Source organism: Perissodus microlepis, chromosome 4 (genome assembly GCF_051167445.1).
Source record: "Perissodus microlepis isolate ML-2025 ecotype Zambia chromosome 4, ASM5116744v1, whole genome shotgun sequence".
Classification (NCBI taxonomy): Eukaryota; Metazoa; Chordata; class Actinopteri; order Cichliformes; family Cichlidae; genus Perissodus; species Perissodus microlepis.
The window spans coordinates 10,290,770-10,315,511 of NC_140464.1; the positions used below are offsets into that span (position 1 = coordinate 10,290,770).

Genomic DNA, 24,742 nt, shown 5'->3' on the forward strand with positions numbered 1-24,742 from the left:
ATAAAGGAGTGATGGCTGCTGAAAATTAGGCTCTTTTTGGTTATGTCAGTATTCCATTAAATAAATGTTTTTTATAACATTTCTGATCAATACGTTGCTTTTTCCGACACCCACTTTTTTCAGTGAAGAAAGCTGAACATTTCTTTTATCTGCATACCACAAGAAAGATAAACCATATGTGAACCATAAAGCCAAAGGCCCGATGGAACCAAATGAATCGGACTATCTATTTGCATTTCTGCTTGAGGTTTTATTCAACTCTGTCGCTGCCCAATTTTAATTCTTCCCAACATGTTTATTTTAAAAAGTAGTTTTTCTTCCCAACATGTGGGTTTGTGTAAGCAAAACTATAAAACTATGTTATAGTGGTTGACTTGTAGATGATTCTCTGAGTTGAAACCTTTGGCATACTTAATTTTTTACTCCAATGCATTTGCCTGTTTGCAAGTTCGAACTTTGCATTGAATTGCATTATTTCATGTTTGAAAAAGCATGCAGTTTTTTTCTTTTTATGTCATTGCTGAAGTTTTTTCTCACCATAGCTGTGCCCTTTTATCTGACTGAATTAGGTTATTGTGCTGATTTAATTTCCAGAGGGAATCACATTGGTGGAAGGAAACATGATTTGCTAATTAACAAATGTCTCCTGGCATTTTCAAGTAAATGACAGAGCTCCCAGAGGCTTGTTAACACTCAAGTTTTGATAGAAAGGCAAACTGTAAACAGTAACATGTGCAGGATGGATTGAATTAAGTGAAAAGAAGAGTGAACAGCAAAAGGATTTACTTTGTGGACTAAAATGCTGGGGCACTTATAATCCAGGAGGGGCCACCTTCTCCTCCTAGAGTTGCTCTGCGTTGTAAACCCATGCCGTGAAACTCCCAGCCCAGTTTTTATGCTGATGTTAATGCCAGAGGAGGTTTAGAGCTCTGCTGCTATTGAGTCAGCAGAACACGGTGACTTTTACACAATGTATGCCTCCACACTCTACAACCCCAACTCTGGTCGAGTTGCTGTGGTTCCTAAACACTTCCACTTTGCAATAATACCATTTACAGTTGATCATCAAATATATGACAATGGGACTGGAAAAACCTGAAGTCAAAGATTAAGAGGTGTAAGTGTGTATAAGGATATGTCTCCAGTCAGCCCTCTATAGTTTGGGTACTTTGGTGTGTTTTGGAGATGTTTTTCCAAAGACGTATGTTTTTTTAATTTAAATGCAAAGTTATTACCAAACACATAAGAGAGGAAAAAACAAAAAAATATTGTCTCTGTTAAGTTGTTCTGTCCTTTTATGCTATCATGCAGTGCTCTTATCAACAAGCCCCAGGCTCTCTGTGGAGTTAAACGTAACGCCCTGGGTCTTAGTTCTTTGCTGAATTGATTCACCTCCTTTACTTATCCAGGTTTTGAAAGATGAGCATGAGTGTGTCACATGAGCGTAGGAAAGGCCAGAGTTAAAGAAATTTATTTGCACAGAGTGTAGAAATTGTGTGGCGTAATGAGTTTACTTGTAGCAGATTGATATTATTGATATTATTTAGTTAATATACACACACACATTTTCATATCTTAGTGAGGACATCTCATTGACATAATGCTTTCCCTAGCAGCTTAACCTAACCATAACCATCAAAAATGAATGCCTAATCCTAAACCTCAGCCTAAATCTAACCATAACCTAATTGTAACCCTGACACTAAAACCACATTATGAGTCTCAAAAATGCCTTCAAATTCATAGGGATCCAATGTCAGCATTATGTCTTACTGAATTGAGAGATACAGTTTCACTGGGAGCAAAAGTAGCAAATCATCTAGGTTTTAAGAATGTGTAAGCACAAGGCAGAGTTTAAATGAAACATTACTTTAATGTTGACACTATAATTACACTTCACTTCTGTACAGCTGGAGCGCATTTTTAACAGAAGGTCCCAAAAACTGCAATGTGTGATATCAAAGTGGTCTTTTGACATAGCTCAAAGGTTCTTCTGTGTTATGATACCATCTGGTGTGGTGTTTGAGAGGGGTGCATGTGTGTGTGTGTGTGTGTGTGTGTGCGTGTTTTTAAAGCACCAAAACTGCTACTGTCAACTGAGCGCTCTAGAAATGTTTCTGTGATTATGTGCTCGTCACTTTTAGTGCTGCCACAGTAGGCCCTACCATATGTCAGGTGACTGTCTTCCTATTGCAAAAGAAAAAGTCAATGAGAAAACAAGTTATAAAATGTTTAATGTGTAAATTTTATTACATTTGTTCCTGGAATGTTAGTGAAGTCTATTAAAGCCCCAGTCAAACAGGCCTAGAGTCCAGTCAATGACCCTCTGGCAACCTTCCATTGATAGGAAGGATAGCGCTCACTGGAGGTCGTTGAGAGTCGCTTTTGGTTGCTAGCAGTTTGCCGCGGTCACTCATAGTGTGGGAGGAAGATGTCAACTTATCTACAAATGTCTGCCAATTGTTCACTTTCAGTGAGTAAAAGTTGTGACTATTGGCTAAAACCGGTACAACTTTTACTTTGAAGGAAAAGTGCTCAGTTTCAGTTTTTAATTTGCTGTGCACTTTTTCAAGTTTCATACAGTTTTTTGAGTAGTTGGCAAATATTTGCAGACTAGGCAGTCTTTGTAACCAATTTCACCTAATGACTGTCAGAAACATCCAACAACCACTCACCAAATGGTCGGGAAATAAATATTTTCTTTCAGTAACAGCAGGTTGTCAGGTGGTCACTGACAGGTCTCCAGGCGTGTGTGACTTAGGCCTAACTACAGGTGATTATTGTACATGTGTGCCTGTGCTGTCTTGTAGAAATCTTGTATGAACATTAGAGCAGTTGCACATACAAGGACACTGTCATGAACCTTGAACCACAGTGAAACATTACTGGATTCAAGGTTTTGCAGGGCACCAACAACATGGGAACTGCAGTTCACAACACAAAAATAACATATGGAAAACATTCAGTGAGTTGCTCAGAAACTTCCCAGTACATGTTAACCACTTCAAGAAAAAGTTCATTTTTTAAAAACAAAGTAACCCTGTACTGTACATAACACATGACAGATAAAAGATAGATAAAATAGGTACTCAAATGCATCTTATGATAATGAAAAAACAGCGCTCAAACAAATTGCAGTTATCATTGTGAACAACACTGTTCATAGGAGCGTTCTTTTAATCTTTACCAATGTTGCAGTCCAGATGTGTATTGGTCACATTATGCTTTAACTGGCAGTATAACAGTAGAGCTTCATGATTAAATGTGATGTGCTGTAGTTAAATATACAGTAAGTGATTTAAACAGTATTGACGAGGTAATAAAACATTCACGAAACAAGAATAGTCAAAGATTGTGACTACTCAGTATTGATTAAAAATCTCAACTGACCTTTGAATACTGTGATTATCAGATCAGGTGATTGCTGACACAGTTGATTAATTAGGTGACATGATAAGCTAGTTCAGCCCACTAGATATGCATATTGGAAAATAGTGCATAAAGTTTGATTGGAAGTGTGTGACAATACGAACAACTACCAAAACACAACAATATGCATATTTTCTGGCCTTGTTATATTTTTTGTTTGGTAAGATGTGGACTCGAGAAGACATAAATATATCTTTACACTAGCAGTTCCCACTTCCCACTTGTGCGGCAGCTCTGAGAACATCCCTGTCCTCAGCTACCTCAAATAGTCAAATGCATGAGTAAGACTTGCATGGAGGCAGGCGTGAATGTCCTTTTGTATTGCTTGGCTGTGAATTCAGTGTAACAAATGATCAACGGCACCTGAAAACCCTGTTTATTAAAAACCTTTTGCCATGTACGGTAAAGAAAAAAAAATTCAGTGTATGGCAAAAATTTTCCTATTGATTCAGACCTGACTTGGAATATTTCATTGTAGTTCAAAAACACCTTTGAACACCCACTTACATTGCTTCACAAGAATTTTACATTCATTCTGATTTATTATTGGCCTCTAACAGTCACCTAATATCACTTGTATTTAGACTACCCATACCACGTACATTCTTTAAATGTCAAAATTGGGATTTAAGTCACAAAAATAACATGTTAAAAAACCCAAAAGGTTCAACTATAATGCAAACATTTAAATTACTTTTGTTGGGAGCATAATACATTACTAAGAATAAAACCAGTTTCCGCTGTAATGCTGGGTTTTCAAGTACAAGATTTTCTAGGATAATCACACATACTGATACCGCATGAGGGTCTATTACACCATGACAACACTGGTTTGATTACGCCACAGCTACTGAATGTTTCTCCAAGTTGTACGTCAGTACTGACATGGTTTTCTTTCAAAGTAAGACAACCACAACTTTAAAAAGGGAAACTACGTCAAATTTAAATGAGTCTTAAGTCATTTAAGTAAACATCAACACTTTTACAAACTGATTCATCTATGCTTTATCAACAAACACAGCTTTTGAAAATGGACGGGATTTTGGAAACAGATTGATTCTCCCCGTGAAGGGATCTAGTATGTAAGGTATGTTTGGCAGTCTGGCATCCACAATTTTCAAGATATCATGTTCAAATGGTGTTTGATAGCAGATACCAATAATAGCTCAAGCTAATTTAATTTTGGTGAAAATCAGATCAAGCTGGAGTTACGCTCTCTGAGTGCTCTTGTTTCTGATTGTTTTCTCTTGTTTTCTGGTTGCTAGCTGTTGCGAGTGTAGAATTTGCCACAAAGAGGTTTTTGATTTGGCACTAAAAACCTGTAGTTTGCACGGAAGATGCCGGCTTGTCTGTGAAACTGTGAAAAGAGCAATGCAAATTTTAAATGGAGACCCTTCGCATTTAAAGTAAAAGTTGCGCCTCTTGAAACACCTTTTTTTGCAGCAATCAGGTTCAACTTTGAAGGTTATTATCATCCGTTTCCAGTTTCAGACATTTTCAAATTTCACTACAGCTCAAAGTATAGTAATCGTTTCCAGACAAGTCGGTGTATTTCATGCAAAATACAGATAACTGCAACAATCGGCTAGAGGTCAAAGCATTCGCAGAGAGGTGTCCAGAGCAGCATCCTTTTTTGCGACCAATTTCACCAGTCAACAGCTGGTTGGGGAATACACAGTTTTCTCTGGCACCCTCCAGCTGCCAGGGTTTCTGTGCCTGTGTGAATAAGTCCTTAAGTTGGACTTTAGAGATATTTAGTCTCATGTGAGGTTTTAGATTATCTCATATTCAGAGTATGGTACAGATTAGTATAGACTGAAAATACAAACCCTGGTCCCTGCAATTGGTCCAACTGCTACTGGATATTAATCCGTACTCTTAACACATGAACAGTTCCCAACATTTTTAAACACTATTCATTATCTAGTGAAGCATTTCATAAAGATCCCACCAACCACAGGCTATTCCACTCTGATTAGATAAACATAAACCTCTTTTTTTTGTTTTTTTCTTAATAGAAGTTACATAATACGCTTTTATTTTAAGGTCCTTTCAGTAGATACTGGTGATAGTACTTAATGTGTCACATCTCATCACTGTACTATAAGTTATGTAACTTTAGCAGTTTGATTATGTGAATATTAAACACAAAATATTCATTACAGTGCCCATCTGAGGCACGGTGTTAGATACAGAGTCCTGTCAAAGTACACTTCACCTCGTGACAGTGTCATAAATGTTATCCATTACAAAGACAGTTCACACTGCTTTCCTGTAACTACATCTGGAGTCTGCAGACTCATTATAAGCCTGACGATTAGGCAGTCGTTCATACTGTCACTTCTGTCTTGCTGTTAGTGACGTAGTATGGTTGTGGAGGCATGTAGCGAATGGTGTCCAGCTCCTTTTCTGTGATGCAGAGTTTCTTTGGGCCATAGCTCTGTCGGAGTCCCAGTGTGTCCTTGCTTTCCCAGGATCTTAGCACGCCTGGACTGGGAGCACTGCTGGCGCTGTAGTACAGTGACTGGGAGCTGTGGCTCTTGGAGCTTTTATACTTGTGTCCATTCTGCTTTGACAGCTGTCTGGGAGGGCTGTAAGGATTGCTCGGCTCTGGCTCCATATCCACACCTTCCATTGGAAGGCTACCTTTAGCTGTCATCTCAATCACTTGTCGACGGTTGTTGTGAAAGCTGTCATTAGCTTTCTCCGCTAATAAACACAAAAAAAACCAAGAGATTTATTGTAGCAAAAAGTGTGTGTGTTTGTGTCATCATCATATATTAGACATTCTTTACTAAAACAAGAAATATATACAGAAAGAAATCTTTGATTTGGCAAAAGTGATGCTGTAATTGGCACAGACACACACAAGCATATCCTTGCACCAGTGAAACACAAATCATTGTTGGTATAGCTCATATATTCGGACCACAGAGCCTCTTGTGTGCACACAAGATGCATCACATCAACATCCCCTCATTCATTTTTGTTTTGATTGCTCTTGATTGTCTCCTGTTCCTGCTCTCATTTGCTAAGATTTGCTCCCTAATGATAAGTTAGTTTGACGGCACTTCAGTGGATTAGCGGCGAAGAAGCATCAGCTGCTTGTGCCATCACAAAGACTGCGAGCAGTGATTGGACCTCGATTCACGCATGCTGATAGCTGTCATCTCTCCCATGATCAGGTCCGTCAAACAGAGCCAGTTGATTTCAGTGGAATCTAAATAAAGCATTGCACTTCTGTGTTAATAGCATTATGTACAGATCTACAAATACCATCACTAGAGACTTGGATGTGATCGGGTCAAATTAGGACTATTTGTTTGGAATAATTTTTTCCTTCAGTAATCAATGTGATAAGTAGTTGGTTAGCTATAGTTCATTCGGATTACTGATAAGGTTAATATAATACAGTGGGAACAATACATTTCAAAACTCAGGTTTTGAAGTTGGAGTTTATTGCTCTTGAGAATGTATGAACACACCAATCGAACAATAAAAGATACTTGCTAAATACATACCACTACAATATTGTTACTTAAAGTGGAACTGAGAAGTCATTTTATTTTCTTTACCCTGACATTAAAAGCATGTCAAAAGATATTTAAAAAGATATTTTTAGCCACGTTTCTAAGTAGTACTATTTTGACAGCTTCTATAATTTCTTGTTTAAAGTGCTGCTTGTCCAGGAACTGGCTGTAGACTTTCCAAAATTAGCCCATGAGAAGAACAACAAACTTGCTTCTATAAATAATCTTTCAGTTCCCCTCGCTGTTGGCATTGATGGACGGTGGATTAAATCACAAGGATTTCTGACAGCAAGAGACTTGATAGAGATTCAAACCAACTATTCTCCTTTATAATAACAAAAAAGCACTTGTAAAGTTTTACTGCTGTATTATGTAAGTAGTATCCTTGGCATGTAGATAATAATCAAATAAGAAAAGCTAGATGTATTAGATAAATTGTTGATGTTAAACTAAAAAGAGAGAGATGTCATCTTACTCTTTTCTGTCTGTTGATATGAGCAACTTTTAACACCAATTTTATTGAAATGAAATTTAATGAAGATTTTCATCAAAAATCTTTGCCTCATTAACTTCTGAACTTGCCCTCATGGTTACTCATATGACAGATTGTTTCAGCTCACTCACCCTGACACTCATTATAGATCCAGGGAAATCCTCATTAATTATGCAAATTTCATTTATATCTGATGTAAGATCCTACCTAATAAAATCAAACAATGAATTTCAAGTGCTTTTTTTGGTTTGTGATAAACAACCTCTTACCCACAGCCTTGAGTGTGGTGTACTTGTTGAGATCCTTTGGGTCCTCATATGGGCTGATTATCGGTCCCACACCTGGATATGGCTGACTTACCAGAGTTGGTACATGAGCTGCATTGTTCATCTGGTTGCTCTCTAAAGAAGGGCAATCAATAGTTATTAATGCAGAAACTGAATTACAGTTTCCTCTTTAAGTGCATTTGTAAGCAAGATGTCAACAAATTTAAAATGAGTCATAATAACACAATAGCTTTATTAGTGTAGCAGTTTTCAAAACACACAGTTTCATGGATGAAATAGACATTAAAAAATGTACATTTCTACAAGCATGCAGTCGATCATGCGGCCTTCCATTTCTTCATTCTTCCATACATGCATTTGCTCTGAGCTATAGGCAAAAATTAATGCAATAATGGAACAGATTAAGGAAATACAAGCCTATGTATCTATGTGAGTGCACTGCAGCCGTTTGACTACTGATTCAGGTGAGCTGATTAGCTGAGGGGGGCTGATCTAAAGTTGAGGCACTACAACCTCAAAAGTATGGTCGACTTTGGATTTAAAACAAGTGTGTGTGAAACAGTCAAAAGACCCATATCAGGTGTTTACAGAGGACCAACTGCTGGGAAAATAAGACGCCTTGCCATGGATGTAATTTACATTTAAATAATAAAATTTCAATATTGGCGTCAAATGAAATTTAGAATCAGTGACGGGGAACAACAACAGGAGTGATGTGCAGGTTTTTAAGTTTTTATTAGCAGCTTAGCTTTTGTGTTCTGTGCTAACTGAAGGCTAGTGAAATGTGAGTTATAATAACCGAGAAAGGAGATATTGAAGTGTGTACCAGCAGTGAGCGAAGTTGTTGGCCATTACTGTAGCAGGTTTGATCTTATCACTGATAATAAGTAACTTTGCTTTTGCTACACGCATTAGCTATTTCGACATATTTTGACATAAATATGAAACAGAAATGACAAATGTTGGGTTTTTTTCAGAGTATGTTTAATTCAAGTGTACTAGTACTAGAAACTGCAATTCCTCTAGTGGCCATGCTATTAAATAAATAGCAAATTAGTCCTTACAGACAGACAGCCAAAAGTGTTTTGTTTTGGTCTCTATGGATAGTCGAAGGAGCTTAGAAAGAAAAGTGTCTGGACTTCTTTAAGTTTCCTTGAAGACGTTTCACCTCTCATCCGAGAAGCTTCTTCAGTTCTAAGAGCAACTGGTGGAGAGCCCCAAAAGAGGAGTGAAAGAAGCCATCTATGTCCACTGTGAGCGACCATCTTTGAACAGAGGCGGTGGCTTACAATACCAACTGTCGGCCATCTATAATCCAGTTATGAGATCCCTTCCCAGACGCCTTAACGCCCACTCACATCCTGGGCCATTTGACCTCAGTAAATCACATGATAGGGTGGGGCCAGGTTTCACCTGAAAACTTGGCTGATTGTGACCCACACCCGTTTTCGCGCCATGGCTCGTGTGATTAGGTAGAGAATCAACAGGGGACACTCCCATAGGGTTTAAAATCTGGGACTCTCCACCAGTTGCTCTTAGAACTGAAGAAGCTTCTCAGATGAGAGGTCAAACATCTTCAAGGAAACTTAAAGAACTCCAGATGCTTTTCTTTCCAAGCCCCTTAGACTACAATGACCTGGTTGACTGAGAACCTTCACAGACACGTCTCCATGGATAGCTTCTTCCTTCATAACAACACTAGAGGGGGTGACTTTGATACTAGAGTTAGGGGCATGGCTACTTTAACAGGTACTTGATCATGTTTCTGCAGTGCTTTTTTGAGCTTTATGGTTTACTGTGTGGTATAGTCTGTCCACAAAGTTTATGCTTCAGGTTTTATGAATGAAATTTTTGTATTTTATTCACTTATTTAGTCGTGTCTCAGTCAGCTAGTGATGTTCAGTGATGTCAAACTTCCAAAAAACAAATCAACTTGATGTCCAGATGTGAACATATAGGCTAAAACATGAAGTGTTTTCTTTGACCTGCTAGTGTCACTTTCCTTTAAGTAGCCTTTTCTTGGGGAGCCAGCTGTAGAGCTGAACTGCTCTTTGTAAAACCATCCTAATCGTATAGTAGACATCTGGTAAATTAAGGGGTGCACAGCAGATAGACTGGCCCCCTGCCTACTGGCATGACAGAGCAAACAGATGTTCAGAGTGTCTACTCCTACTTTAGATTGGAGAACGTACCAATTCACAGCCGGCTGTTTGAGGACTGCGCTGTGTGCTGTGTTGAATCTGAGTAGAGATATCAACATGTTTATGGTTGTACATGTTGTGGACAGTTTAAATTAAATGTTTGTTTATTTGATTTATTTAAGTTTACAAAGTTTAAAATGCAATGATTCCTTTAGCCCCATTGGTCTAGAATACATCTCATAAAAACAGATCATTAATACAGAAAATGGGTTAATTAGGCTCCTATTCCCCACTGGTCAGCAAGAAACTTTATTACTGTGCTAATTAATTCAGAAAGTCTCAAATTATCAATGCTGTCTCATGAAATGATGCAGAGGACAGCTGCAACAGATACTTCACCATAGACAAGGGGAGGGTATAATTAGTACGAACAGATTTGGGGATTTTAAATAGCAAAGGATTAGTGGTGCCACAGTGGTCGTTATATTATAAAAAATATCTTTATATCAAGCTTTCCTTTCCTGGGACTTAACTTATTCAGTTCAATAAAAACTAAAGATCATCGTTGATCAAGGACATTTTACAGTAGTTCACTAAAACAGAACTAAAAAAAATAGTTGTACAAAAAGCCTTTTAGTTAACTAAAAATATTCAAAAAGGCAAAAGGTAACAAAAAAAACCAATATTTTGTACTTGCAAAGCTAATTGAAACAGGAAACAGTTGTATTTCCGTTTTTGTCTTTGTCAGTGTGGTCAAATTTTTCAACAAAATGAGCATCAGGATGACAGCATGACATAAGAGTCCAATAAAGTCAGTGGAAACAAATCAATACAAATCAATATGTGACCCTCAACCTTCTCAACCTATGAATTAGAGGTTTAAGGTCATGGTCTGAGCAGGAGACTTCAGTAGAGATGTGAGTTGACAGTCCAGTCCTTGTACCTGCTCATTTTCAAATCACTGTTTTTACTGTTAGTGAAGCCACTTAACACTGACTTATGAATCATTCAGGCATAAGAACGACACCTAAGTCAAGAGATGACACGGTATTGAATGTGTCCATAGCAGATAACTTAGCAAAGAATTTTAAATGGTCTTTTCTTTCAGTCGTTTGGCACTTTTTTACCAGCAGCCTGTTGCAAGGAAGAAACAAGTAATTTCCTGTACAGTATGTCCTCAATATTTTTAAGGAAACTGAAAAAGTGGAGGTCAAAACATCAGTGGTGACAAGTCTAATAGAGTGATGAATCCAAATGTACCAATCTTCTCAAATTTGGGGTCATAGGAGGGCTAGAGCCTATGGATGGATATATGGGTTCCTGTTCCAAGCTGACATGACTTTGTTTTTTTCAAAGTGTACAAAACAAGTCAGGAGAGACGTACAACAGTGAGCGTCTGCAGCTGCGGTGGAGGCTCTGTCAAGGTTTAGATGCCGTTAAAATGATCTTTTCTTGGTAAAAGAAAAAAGAAACCACTGTTCTGTGTGATGACTCAAATGACAGGCTCTCAAACACATCACAAAAGAGCACAGCACAGTGCAATGAGGTCTCAAATACCATTGTCCAAGTGAAGACAACCATATTGACCATCTGTAAAATAAGGGGAGGAAGAAAAGGTTCTACAAGACAGAAACCTGGTCCTGTTTCAGTTATTCACTATCTCGGGCCAGCTTAACAACTAGCCTATTTTATTTTTACGGGATGTTCCTCTATTAATTCTGCTTATCAAATTCAGGGTCCTGGGGAGGAGCTGGTGGATGGATAGATGGATGCAGGAATGGATGGCTTCCTCTTTCAAGCTGACATGACTTTGTTTTTTGCACCTTAAAATCCTATGAGGCAGATTATTTATGTATGTATGCATTTATGTATTTATTTATATTTGTCTCCCCTACCTTGAAAACTGAAAACACCAGATGGTCCCGTTTCAAGTTGTTTTAATAACCGGAATAAATTTTTCCCCCAAAGTGTTCTTTTTAAAAAAATGTTTTTTCATGGGCTTAGCAGGTATTATTACATCATGAGACCCTGGTGTTAAAGTAAAACTACAGTATAATGGCCATCCTGTAGTTTGTGTCTTGTTTTGTCTGTCCATATGCTTCATGTACATGCTTCATAATACATAGTTGCCCATATATGCAAATAAATATTCTCTCGGTCTCTATGGATCGATGGAGTATAAACACTTTAAACGGACTGTGCCATGCTTCCTGCTACCTTTAACGTCACCAAGACCTGGTTTGGTCATGAAGAGAAAACAGTGAAACAGTGGAAGAAAGTCCAGCCACATAGTCACTGCTGGTAAAAATAGTCAAAACGTTAATACATTTAATCAAATCCCTACATTAAATCTGTCTGGTTTAAATTGCTGTCATACTTTTTTTCTGAGCTTATTGACCTGTTTCAGTTTCATACAGTTGTTGTAAGTGGGCCAGCCACAGAGGCTCTCATTCAGCCTGATCTTGTTAAATCTCATGGATTAGAACTTTTGCTTTCATACCCAGAAGTTACTTTACTTTTAATAAAAGCAATCATTTTACTCTTTGACATACATGTTAAATGACATTCCTCAATTAAATATAGTTACATGTAGTGCAATTTTCTTTTGGATAAGCTATTATCTGTGGAAAACTGTCCATGCCCTCATTTGTTGGGCCACAGTCTCAGGCAAGTTTGTAAGTGATACCATTTGAGCTGTTTCACCTGACTTCTGTTTATCTGATACTCCAGCCAAGGTCAAAGTCTAGGTATCTGCTTAAAGGCAGAGACCACTGAGAGTAAATATTTTAATCCCCATACTCTGAATGCTTTGGTAAAACTGTCATTTCAACATTTGTCATAAACATTTGATCTTTTCCGTGTCTGGAGGTCTCGAGTATATCAAATTTCCTCTTGAAAAATGGACACTAAAATTCAAACTGGGAGCTGATTTTTTTTTTAGCATCTGATGTCTTTTTCAGGATTCCAAACTCAGCATCATTAAACTGATGTACTGGTGTGTACTATTGATTATCTTCCTCTTTATTGCATATTTTACTCTGATTGAGTGCCATTTGAGCTTGCACTGTTGTTGTAGTCACAGCTTCTGTGTCAGCTGCTGGTGGAAAGTAGGCCACTTCTGAAGAGTTGTAAGGTTAAAGACTCAATGGTTGATGCGGGAAATAAGTGAGTTAACACTCCAGACACAGACACCTCCCTGGAACTCAAAAAAGATTTAAGAGAGTATTTTGGGAGCTGTATGCCCCGGAATAAATGGTACAAGGAGAAGTTTTGCTCTTATTTACAGGCACCCTACTTTCAAGTTGGTAATGAAAATATTAATTTCTTTCTGATTGAATATCTTGACGTTTCTACCAGATTTATGAAAATTTGAATTACAAAACACATTTATATATTTATTTCAGTTTATGTATTTAAACATTTGTGTAAATTACTTGATCAAATTTGAGCAGCAGTTTTCATTTAGGCATGTAGACACTGTGAGTACAACCTGACCTCCAAACAGCAGCTCATATGCCAATTATTACAACCAAGATGCAGAAGAGCACTTCTGACCGCACAACACAAATGTTGAACATTGAAGTGGATAAGCTGCAGCAGCAGAGAACCACACTGGAAATGGTCAGTTAAGAACAGGAAACTGAGGCTACAATTCACACAGGATCATCAAAACTGAATAACAGAAGATGGGAAAATGTTGCTTGATATGATGAATCTTGATTGCTATTGTGAGATTTGAATGGCAGGATCAGAATTTAGTGTAACTACCACTCAAACATTGATTCACCATGCCTCATATCAATAGTTCAGTCTGCTGCTGGTGGAGTAATGGTATAGGACATATTTTCTTGGTGTAGTTTTGGCCCCTTAGTACCAACGGAACAACATGTAAATGCCACAGCCTATTTCAGTATTGCTGCTGACCTTGCCAATCCCTTTATGACCACCACAATATACCCATGTTCCAGCAGGATAATACTTCATATTACAAAGCTCAGATCACCTCAAACTGGTTTATTGAGCATGACAATGCTCAATAAAACTGTACTTAACCAGATCTTTAAAAGAGCACCTTTGGGATATGGTGGAGTGGGAGATTTGCATCATAAATATGCAGCTGACAAATTTGCAGCAACTGTGGGATGCCGTCATGTTAATATAGACCAGAATCACTGAGGAATGTTTCCAGCACCTTGTTGAGTATGTGCCAAGAAGAATAAAGCAGTTCTGAAGGCAAAAGGGGGTCCAATACTAAGAAGACTGACCTAATAAATTGGCCAACGAGTATGGTTCAGTCTGATAATTATTAAGTGAGGATTACTTAGTGTACAAAGCTTTATTGTTTTGTTTTGTTTTGTTTTTTTAACTAAAGGCATTAAAAAGCTTTGTACAAACTCAGATATTGAAAACGTGGTGAAGTTAAAAGTTAGTTAACTTTTGTTAGTTTTCTTAACATTTAAGTACATATAGTGCTGTGCAAAAGGTTGAGGAAGTTTAGGTATCATATTATGTAATCAGAGAAACATTTTATTGGTCCCAACTGCATTTTGCATCAAGACAGCACCAACCACAAACCCACAGCCAAAATTATGAAGCTCTATATTCAGTGACGACAAGAACAAGGAGTGCTGCAGCAGATGGTATGGCCCACACAACGCCTGAGCTCAACATCATGGAATCAGTCTGGGATTACATCAAAAGACAAAAGCAATTAAGACAGCCTGGATACACACAGAGACTGATAAGTTCTAGAGTATACTTGGGACATCCTATCCACCAGTGTATGTGAAAACTGGTGATGTTTTATAACTGAAGTGTGTTCTAACATTAATTTAATTTAGGAATGGCTTTTGTATCTTAAAGAGATTTCTTTTACAATAAAAGTTGTAAAACAAACTTTTTACAAAAAAAAAGTTTGCTTAGTGTAAATTATAACCGCTCGTGTTTTTCAATGCTTCCTCGCTTATATTTTTTATTAAATCTCCAACAATCAATTTGAATGTAATAATTTTTTATTAAAAAAAACCACTGAGCTCAGCAACATAAGAGATTCACACAGAGACTGGTACGTAAGTAAGTAAGTAAGTAAGTAAGTGTGGAATATCTTTCCATTGTAAAGAAAAGACACAGCAAAGAAGACTCACTATATTTGACTCTACTATAAAGAGATGACTTTATGAGTGCCAATACAGAGGACTCACCCCACGTTGCAAGAACATTTCATAATTCTCAAGAAAATCCAGATTAAACTCAGTAAATAAAATGTGCATAAACGTCTGCAAAACTCTGAAGCAACATTCTTAGGACAGATGCAGCAAAGATCAACCTGTACAGGAACTAGGGGAAAAATATGGAAAACGGACTACGTGATGCATGGCTATGTATAGTTTCCTATGCCAGTGAGTCACAGGTGTTTACTGATGCGATGGAAGACAGGTGCAGCTCCATGAATTTGGAAATGCTCTGAAAAGCTATTATTTTTGCCGGATGCAGTAAAGTTGACTGGAATGTGTGTCACAGTACGAATGAAGAACCCAAAATATACTGCAGAAGCAACCTGAAAGATTCAAGGCCAGGAAATGTAATATTTGTTAATGGTCTGCAGAGAAATCCAAAGTAAAATCCTTGAAAACAACACCAGATTTTATGCAATCACTGGCTGCAAAGGATTCATGATAAATTATTACAAATAAAGAAATAATTCCTCAACAGTTATTACAATATAATGGTTTACCCCATCATGTGTACTTTAGATTCTGCACTTTAAGATCATATTAAGCTCATATTAATCTCATAATGGCAACGCTCCTCAGAGTATTGGCCAGTCAGCTATAAGTGAGAATCCACAACTGAACTTTCTCTCACCATCCAAATAATTTTTCAGGTCACTATGTAGTCACATAGTAATCATCTTCTTTGAGCCTTCTCTATGAGTTTCAGAGTACAGCATGTGGCAGGCGGAAATATAACTATAGGTACACTCTACATTTGGTAGCTGTTTCTCAGCTGCTGTCATAAGTAATGCTGCTGAAATACATTTCTATCTGAAAATGAGGAAATGGGCTGTCATGCACCAGTGGAGTGTTGGCACTGAGTGGAGACTTTGTTCTCACTGGCTGACTGCCTGGAGTAAAAAGAGGCCACTCTTCACAATTACCCCCATGTACTCGGATGTCCAGCAGGACAAAGATATGATAGTCCCGGTAGCCAAAGAAGCCCTTGTCATAAAGACAGTGTTGCTGGTGTCTTAAGGAGAATAAGAGCTCATAGCCCAGTTTAACCGATTTCTATTATCTTTGACAGGCAGCAGATAAAGACGGGTATCCTATGGAGATTTACACCTCTATCTGTAAAATACAGTGGCTTGGGCATGCCACTAGAAACCACAGCTGTACAGGATGGGTACATGTGTCAAAAAATACCACCTCACCTCATGTAACCTTCCAGGGTTTGCAGTCAAGAAAACAATCATGACTCTTCTGTTGCCACCTCAATTACACAGAGTCCTTGTCATAAATTTCTAAGCTGCTGTGCTCTGAAATGGCATGTGCGAGGTCACAAAATAAAAGCTGCAACCGTCTTCTCCTCAATATAGTTAAAAAGTAGAGATTAACTGAATAAACACAAATCGTATTAGTGCTTTTGTTGTTTCTTTGTTTTGTTTTGGTTGGTTGGTTAGTTATTTGTCCTGTGAATGCAGACATCTCACTTCAGTTTCAAAAATCCCCTTCTGCCTTGAAATTGTATGAATGCACTGATGTATAAAAATACACTTGTACGTGACACATCACGCACAGCGGTCTTGTGTTAGCCATAATTAGCATGATTGTTAGGTGTGATTGCATAACATTTCTTCAGCCTTTTAATACACCTGATTGCTGCTATTATACTATATTTTAACTCTGTAATGCTAAGTGTATTATGTTTGATACATTCGTTTTTGTGTAAGTTTTTGCGATGTCTACAATCAACAATGTGATTTTTTTTTCACAAAAAAATGAAATAAATTGCACAACACATTATAAAGCAATAAATTGCACAACAATGCCATATGTAGAATAATATATTATATATTTTTTACTTTTTCATAAAGTTCAGTAAGCACTCTAGTTTAAAAAGGAGAATTTTCTGGCATTTATTTTGTAGTTGAGGCTTTACAGAGATTTAAAGAGATTTAACTCGTGCTTGTAAAGTCCTCCAGACCCTCTCTCTGTTTGTCATCTAAACATGGATGAGAACATTTATTACTATTCATCACTCATCTGTGATCATCTTGGATTTATGTCTCAACATCTTAAAGTTGACAAGTATGTGCTAAGACCTAAAAGATGTTCTTTCTAATCACAGAATTCATGTTTTCACTAATTAGAAAGCCTAGCAAAATAATAAGGGTGCACTTGCTGCGCCCGTAAATTATACTGAGAAAGTGCAAGTGTCTGGGCCTCATTAATGATAAATTAACAAACTGGTGATTTTTATTTCCACCTGATTTTTTTTTTTAAAAATTAAGAGAACCATTTACCATAAAATGGCAGAGCATCCCTCATTCTTTATTTGAATCAGAACCTAGCTTAAATCATGTTATTTCTTTTACCTCTAACTCATACTTCCCAGTATATACTGTATAATATTGGACCTAATCAGTATCATGTCAGTGTTTATCCTAAGTTAAGAGTTTGGAATTTACTTTTTAAAAGTCAGATGTCTGGCTGTAGCAGCTTTTCAAAAATGAGTGCTGTTTGACTGTGTCTGTAAAACCTTTTTTATTACAATGGCATTTGCCATAATTATCCATCTCGTTGGGGCGTGGGGGTGCAAAGAGACCTTTACTGGCTGTAGCTGTTGAGGCAGAAAGTAGGTTGGCAGTAAGCAGGTTAGCATTAATAAGAACTCCTTTCTGTCTGTGTGCATTTGTGGGTGTGTGTAGGCGTTGGTGCTGACAAATGAAAGAATCACGGTGCAATATAATGGCCGTGGCATACAATATGTTTTGGCAACGGAAGAGCTCAAGGTTGTCAGTATGAGGGTATGACTAATATGTTCGCCAGGCTTGAGGATATGGGATTTTTTTCCCCCCTGCTTCCGATACTTCCGGTTCCGCACATTTAGGCCAAAAAGAAAACAAAAAACATACAGAGCTCACAGTTTCATATTTGTATTTGAAACAGTCAAGACCTTCGAGGGTGAGCTTTGTGGTACAAAGCAATTGGAGTCACTGAAAGTGGGAATTTACCAGAATTAAAAGCTTACGATGGCAACATTGGTTAACAGATATTACCCATCCATCCTGTGTGCTCAGATACTGACACTGACACAAGTTTAGTTTTTTTTTAACTGTTTACTGAAACATATTCCAATTATAGTATATAATGGACATGTACATAATTTGTAGACTCTTAGCTTTCCTTTGGAGGTATCCGCTTTTGAAATTGGATGAAGGGTTTAGGAGTTTCAGCTCCTTAACTTGTGCCACCCTCTTTTTACAGGGACCAAAGTATTTGGACAATTGACTCAAAGGCTATTTCATAGGCAGGTGTGGGCAACTCCTTTTTTATGTCATTATCAATTGAGCAGATAGAAAGCCTGGAGTTGATTTGAGGTGTGGTGCTTGCATTTGGAAAATTGTGCTGTGAACAGACAAGATGCAGTCAAAGGAGCTCTCCATGCAAAGTGAGACAAGCCATTCTTGAGCTGCGAAAACAGAAAAAACCCATCTGACAAATTGCTACTGTATTAGGAGTGGACAAATCTAAGAAAGCACTGGTGAACTCAGAAACGCAAAAGACCTGGACGTCCACAGAAGACAACAATGGTAGATTGTTGTGAAGAGAAACTCCTTTACAACAGCCAACCAAGAGAACAACATTCTCCAGAGGATAGGCATATCGATATCCAAGTTTATCATGAACAGAAAATACAGGGGGTTTACTGTCAGGTAGAAGCCACTTATAAACCACAAGAATAGAAAACCCAGATCAGACTTTCTCCCACTGGCTCTAAATAAAATACATATATATATATTAAAAGCCAGCACGGCTCTGGAAGAACATTCTCAGAAACCAAGATCAACCTCTACCAGAATGATGGCAAGAAAAAAGTATGGAGAAGGTGTGGAACAGTAAAATACGGCAGAGGCAGTGTGATGGTTTGGGTGTGCATGGCTGCCAGTGGCACTGGGACACTAGTATTTATTGATGATGTGACACAGGACAGAAGCAGCCAAATGAATTCTGAGGTGCTCAGAAACATCCTGTCTGCTCAAATCCAACTAAATGCAGTCAAATTGATTGGGTGGCGTTTCATAATACAGATGGACTGACCCAAAACATACAGCCAAAGCAACCCGGGAGTTTTTTAAAGCAAAGAAGTGGAATATTCTTGAATATTCAAGTCAGTCACCAGATCTTAACCCAATCGAGCATGCGTTTCACTTGTTGAAGACTAAACTTTGGATAGAAAGCCCACAAACAAAGAGGAACTGAAAGCCGCTGCAGTAAAGGCCTGGCAGGGCCATGAGATCAAGACTTCAGGCTGTCATTGGCAGCAAAGGGTTTTCAACCAAGTATTAGAAATGAACATTTTATTTTCAGTTATTCAATTTGTCCAATTTCTTTTGAGCCCCTGAAAAGAAGGGATTGTGTTCAAAATCTTTTAGTTCCTCACATTTTTTATTTCATATCATCTTTTTGTTCAATACACTAAATAAAACTGAAAGAATGCCCTTCAACTGCATCTGAGTTGTTTCATTTAAAATCCACTGAGGTAATGTGCAGAACCAAAATTAGAAAAACATTGTCTCTGTCCAAATATGTATGGTCCTATGATATGTATGTGCATGTAAGTAGATATGTATGTGGCTACTTACGGAAACTGTTAGTTGTGAGTCTGGTTTGTATGTTCTCATAGTGCTGACCGAGTCCAGCGTCGTCTGTATGTTCTGAGGCAGGATGGCGGATCACATGTGCAAGAGCTCTGAAAAGATGAAGAATGTGAATATGAACACATACATGAAATACGTGCAAAAATAAAATAAAAGTAAAGATCTGTTTAACATGTTATATAATCCATAGCCAAATCTACTTGGGGTTAAAGTTGCAAAGATGGTTTTCATCAACTTTTCAGGAGTCAATTCACAGTACTAAGGTCGCAGGCTTTGTTTCTGCAGTTTTAAGAAATATTGCAGCCAGTGATTGTTGCTCTTCTAAACATCTGCAACACTACTCTCAAGAGACAGACTGAAAAATAACTGAGGCTAAGTCATTCCAACTTTTAGTTCTTGAAGAGTTAAAACACTGGATCCTACATATCTTGAAAGCAAATCTTTAGACCATGTTTGCCTCCTTAAAGCTTCCACACGTTACATCCCACATGCAGAATTTTTCTCTTTTAAGTCTTAGTCCTTGTTTGGCATAAACCAGATGTCATCAGGGCTCAGAGTTAGGTTGTCAAAACTGCTTGTCAGAAGGTCGAATACCGTCACACACACACCTTTCCAGCAGTGTATTGGGGAGGGTTGCATCTAACTATTTCTGTAACATTCGCACTCATTTCACAGCGTGACCGCCCTGCTGTGCAGAGGTGAGAAAGGAGATGGGATTTGATCTTCTCTCTCTATCTTGATTTTTTTTTTTTCATTCTTGAAAATAACAGAACTATTTGTGTCATTTTATTGTAAACAAACACATGCTGCACTGACAGATGTGAGGGAGGTCTTAACAGAAAATATCTGCTGCTCTCCATTAAATTAAACTATATGCACCTCGCTCTCTACAGCTGTTGGCTTGGAGAATTGTTATACACCTAGTTTTTTTTCCCCCGAGTCCCACCCAGCAAACTGTTAAGTATAGCAAAAAAATAAGACTAAAGACTCTATTTAGTCTTATTTGCTGAACCACATGCGTACACGCCAGATAACAGTACCTAATATGATGATTTGCGAATGTATAATTTAAAAAAAAAACATCTTTAAAAGTGATACAATGACACAAAGGAGACGGGACTGTGGCCTTTTGGCCCCAGTACTTCCACCCTTTACTCAGTACCTGTAGATCAGACCACCACCTTGATATGCATTTTGATTTTAACTACAAACCTCAAACACATATCACACTTCTCACAACTCTTGTGGTAGTTCCTGCTGCAGTCTCCAGGACCATGTTTTGCCATGAATACACACATAGACTCACAAAGTGAAAAGAATACTAGCGCTGCCTTTGTAGCTGTCAAACATACAGGCAGAGGACAGGGTCTTTGCAGACAAAATACACAAGCACACTTGTAGTGGGAGATAAAGTGAAGGTTACGTTGTTAAAAAAAATACTTGAGATTTTACAAGCTCTACACATGTATGGATTTTGACTAATTGAGGCATTGAGGGTTTTTTTTCCTAATTTCTTAGGAAAAAATACCACAGACAAATAGCTATTTGTCTGTGGTACTCATAAATGGAGTCACTATGTTTTTAGGGTGGTCTGCCTCTTGCAACTATGACGCATGAAAAAAAATTGTGAGTTGCATTAAACGTTACAGTAAAATCCACTTAGACTCATTCTCAATCAGAATTTAGTAAAGGTTACTATGACCTCACCTCTTTCCTATTGTTCTCTTTAAGGAAATTTCTACAAATTGGGTAGAAGGTTTGATTCAGTTGAGGCTTACAGATTACCTTTATAGCTGTAAGTCAAGAGTGTACTTCTAATAAAACTCCAAACATATATTTAATGGGATACATTTGTGTTGAAAAGTCATCAACAAACATAGGTGTAAACAGACACAAGCGGTTCGCTGATGGTGATATCCTGGACTGCTCCTTACGTTTCTCAGAATGTCGTTCTTCCTTTAGTGCAAAATCACTGTGAGTATATATAGAGCATCAGCCCTGCATGTGTTTATGTTTGATTGAAAAGCTGTAAATACTGCAAGCAAATAATGATGCAAGGCATAAGTCCCATTATAGGTCACCGGCTTGGTTTCAGTTGTAATGTACTGAAAATAGGCAGAGACCTAGTTTTCCAAACCCAATATAGATTATATCCATTTTTTTGTATTTACCATCTTCAATCTCGTTATAGATAAAGACCAAAAATCTAACATTCAGCTAAGATCATTCTGCTTTATAACGTTAACAGACTTAAGAATGAGGAAGATGTTTCTAAAGTTAGTGCGCTACCTCGGGTTGATAAGACTCATTTAGCGTGTATTTAAACACAATCATAGTTAAAATGTCCATATAAAAATAAAACAACCTGTTGCTTTGACTAGTTTTTGATATAAAGTTGGAACATTATTTCCACACTGACGGAATTTGTCTAACTTGGGGGCTTTTAAATATTTAGACAGATAAAAAAAAAAAAAAACCAAGTCAGAAACCGTAATCCAGCAGAACCAAAAGTTATTACATTTGTAGCTCACCTTGACATGTTTTCTCTGTGTGGACGCTGCGTCTTTTCCAAACCAAGCTTGGTGAAAATCCCTATCAGTGCCATAATGGCCACGACCCCGCATATGACATAAACAATGAGGTTGGTTTTATCCTTCGCGGACTCGAGCGCCACGTCCACTTTTGGCGGAGGTCGCCCTGTCATCATCCACGGTGGGGTGTCGTAGTTCTTACAGGTGGTCTGGTCCAGTCGGGAGCTTTTAAACGCGCAGCAGAACCTGAAGCCACAGGTGCCGCAGCAGTACAGGTAGCTGCCCGTCCTGCACACGAACGGCGGATCCCACTGGCCCATCACGTCGTAGTAGCCACGGCACTTGTCCTCCACGTGTGGGGTCTCCGTGACTCCAATCTCAGCCTCCATTGAGTCGTTAAATCCGGGTATAATATAGTCATCGATAGTTTGACCGGGCTCGCCCTCCGCATCGCACACCATAACTTTCACCAGAAAGTAACCGAGCAGCAGCTCAGTGCCCCGCATCATTGCTCACTTATTCCGCCCTGCTTGACGCCCTGGCGCGCTCTCACAAACTCGCAAGCATCTTCCAAGGAGATGAGATACAGCCATGCGTAATCGGGAAAAGGCTGATTCCAACCTCCATGCGTAAAAACAATATGCCACTCTGTACTTTTTTCTTTCCTTTAACAACAACAGCAAAACGATTGTTGTGGAAAAAGCAGTTCAGACACCCAAAGGGTCGCTTATAGTAGTAAATAGTTGGAGAGCATCACCGAAGCTGTGCCCCTGGCTGTGCTGGAGGGTGTCACACACCTCTGAGGCTGCTCCACTCCACAAAGCCGTCAGAGACAGAGAGAGTGGGAGAAAGACAACGCAAAGGACCCTATGAGCATGTGAATTGGGGGAGAGAGCGAGAGAAGGGAGAGAGCCAATGGGAGAAAGAGAGATCGATGTGCAATAGCGCTAATTACAAGCCGTGACAGCCCATTATTATCGGGTTGTGTCGTAAAATCGTCTGTAGGCTACAATTCGTGATCCACATCAACCAAAAAAACAGTCATTCCAAGCAGTCATTTCCAAGTTTAGTTGTGTAGAAGCAAACGGTGTTATTATTGAGCAACTTAGTGATGTCTGCACAGCAGTGCAATGATTGATGGTTAATGAGAAATCATAAAGTAAATACGTTTTCAGGGAAGCTCAGCCAGTGTAAAAATCTACACAATATTCTGTATATGAAAAAATTAAAACAAGTAGCTTTTGACAGTCAATTTTATTTTGTCCATAAAGATAAATGATACACAGAGTGTGTTACATTGTTTAGTCGACAGTTCTGATTAAAAAAGTGATGGCATCCATTCAAACCTCGTTCTTGTTTAAGCGTAAGGTCAGGATGAAACAGCCGTGACCTTTCAAGTTGCACCACGAAAAAAATGTAATTTGATCAATGACAAAAGAGTCCCAGAAATCATGCATGAGAAATTAGATTTAAATTATTTTCATCAACACACAAACGAGGTTCTAATAAATCTCAAAAGTTTTTATTTCCTCGAAGTCTATCCAAGGAGAAAGCGTTTAATTTTAGCAGTTTTAATTAGAGCAGTAACCCTCCTGCCCTCTGTTATTGTCGCTTCTCCCACACGATTGTAACACAAGTGAAAACTATCATTCAGGGGGTGTGTTTTTTCCTGCTCCACAGAAAACAAGTGCTGTGGAGAATTTATCTTCTATCTGATAGGTGTAAAACTCCATCCAGCTTTTGGACCTGAATTTAAGATTAAAGCACTTTTAATAAACATTTTATTTTAATGAACATTATAACCTGTTTTATCATAAAAAAAATATACCATTTGTTGACCTCAGCTATTGATTACTAATCAAAAGGACGATGAATGAGTCTCGACAAGTATGGAGCTGCAAAAAAAGAATGCCGCAAATTATTTTTAGACAAATCGTTTCATCTAAACTTATGATTAGTGAAAGGAGGCATACCATCTGCCACTTGAGAATTCTCACTCCTCTTGTTTGATGTTGAATCATCTTAGGTATGGAAGGCTACTTGTATTTACAGTTGGCTGTCAGAAGAGTTTTTGCTTGTCTTTGTGAATCTTTAAAGTTTACTATAAATAGTTATACACAGTCCCCAGGGATGAATCTTCAGAGTTCCAACAAAGTGCAGGCAATGAAGTTTTATAAGGACCAGATCAACTCCAGATAATAAATTCCTATCTATGTATTCCTGTGAAGTTTAAAATGCTACATTAATGCTCAGTGAAAAAAGCACATTCTAGTTTTATTGCTCTTTATTCCCCCTCATCAGTTTGTATTTTTTTTGATGATGGTGACACTTTTTTTGTTGTTTTTGTTTTTTCTTTACACCTTCTTTAAGTAGATGGCTCACTAAAGAATTTAACAACCAAGTGATTTAAAAAAAAAAATCTGCTTATAAATTCAGTCTAGAAAATTATTG

The 24,742-nt window shown here is 38.0% G+C and overlaps 1 protein-coding gene across 1 annotated transcript; it reads right to left on the minus strand.

Annotated features, from left to right (window-relative positions):
* Positions 1-2,217: 2,217 nt before the first annotated feature.
* shisa9b (shisa family member 9b) lies at positions 2,218-23,160 on the minus strand. Its single transcript, XM_084925544.1, has 4 exons — positions 22,292-23,160; positions 19,746-19,852; positions 7,722-7,853; positions 2,218-6,138 (listed from the first exon to the last, which is right to left on the minus strand). Exons 1-4 carry the CDS (start codon positions 22,798-22,800, stop codon positions 5,759-5,761), a joined length of 1,128 nt encoding a protein of 375 aa, XP_084781670.1. The 5' UTR covers positions 22,801-23,160; the 3' UTR covers positions 2,218-5,758.
* Positions 23,161-24,742: the final 1,582 nt, after the last annotated feature.

Excerpts from the sequence above, each read along its gene's own strand:
- shisa9b (XM_084925544.1), bottom strand. The coding sequence starts at position 22,800 with ATGATGCGGGGCACTGAGCTGCTGCTCGGTTACTTTCTGGTGAAAGTT. Across the intron at positions 7,854-19,745 it reads ACTCACAACTAACAGTTTCC|AGAGCAACCAGATGAACAAT; the intron begins GTAAGTAGCCAC and ends GCCCTTCTTTAG. Across the intron at positions 6,139-7,721 it reads CACCACACTCAAGGCTGTGG|CGGAGAAAGCTAATGACAGC; the intron begins GTAAGAGGTTGT and ends TGTGTTTATTAG.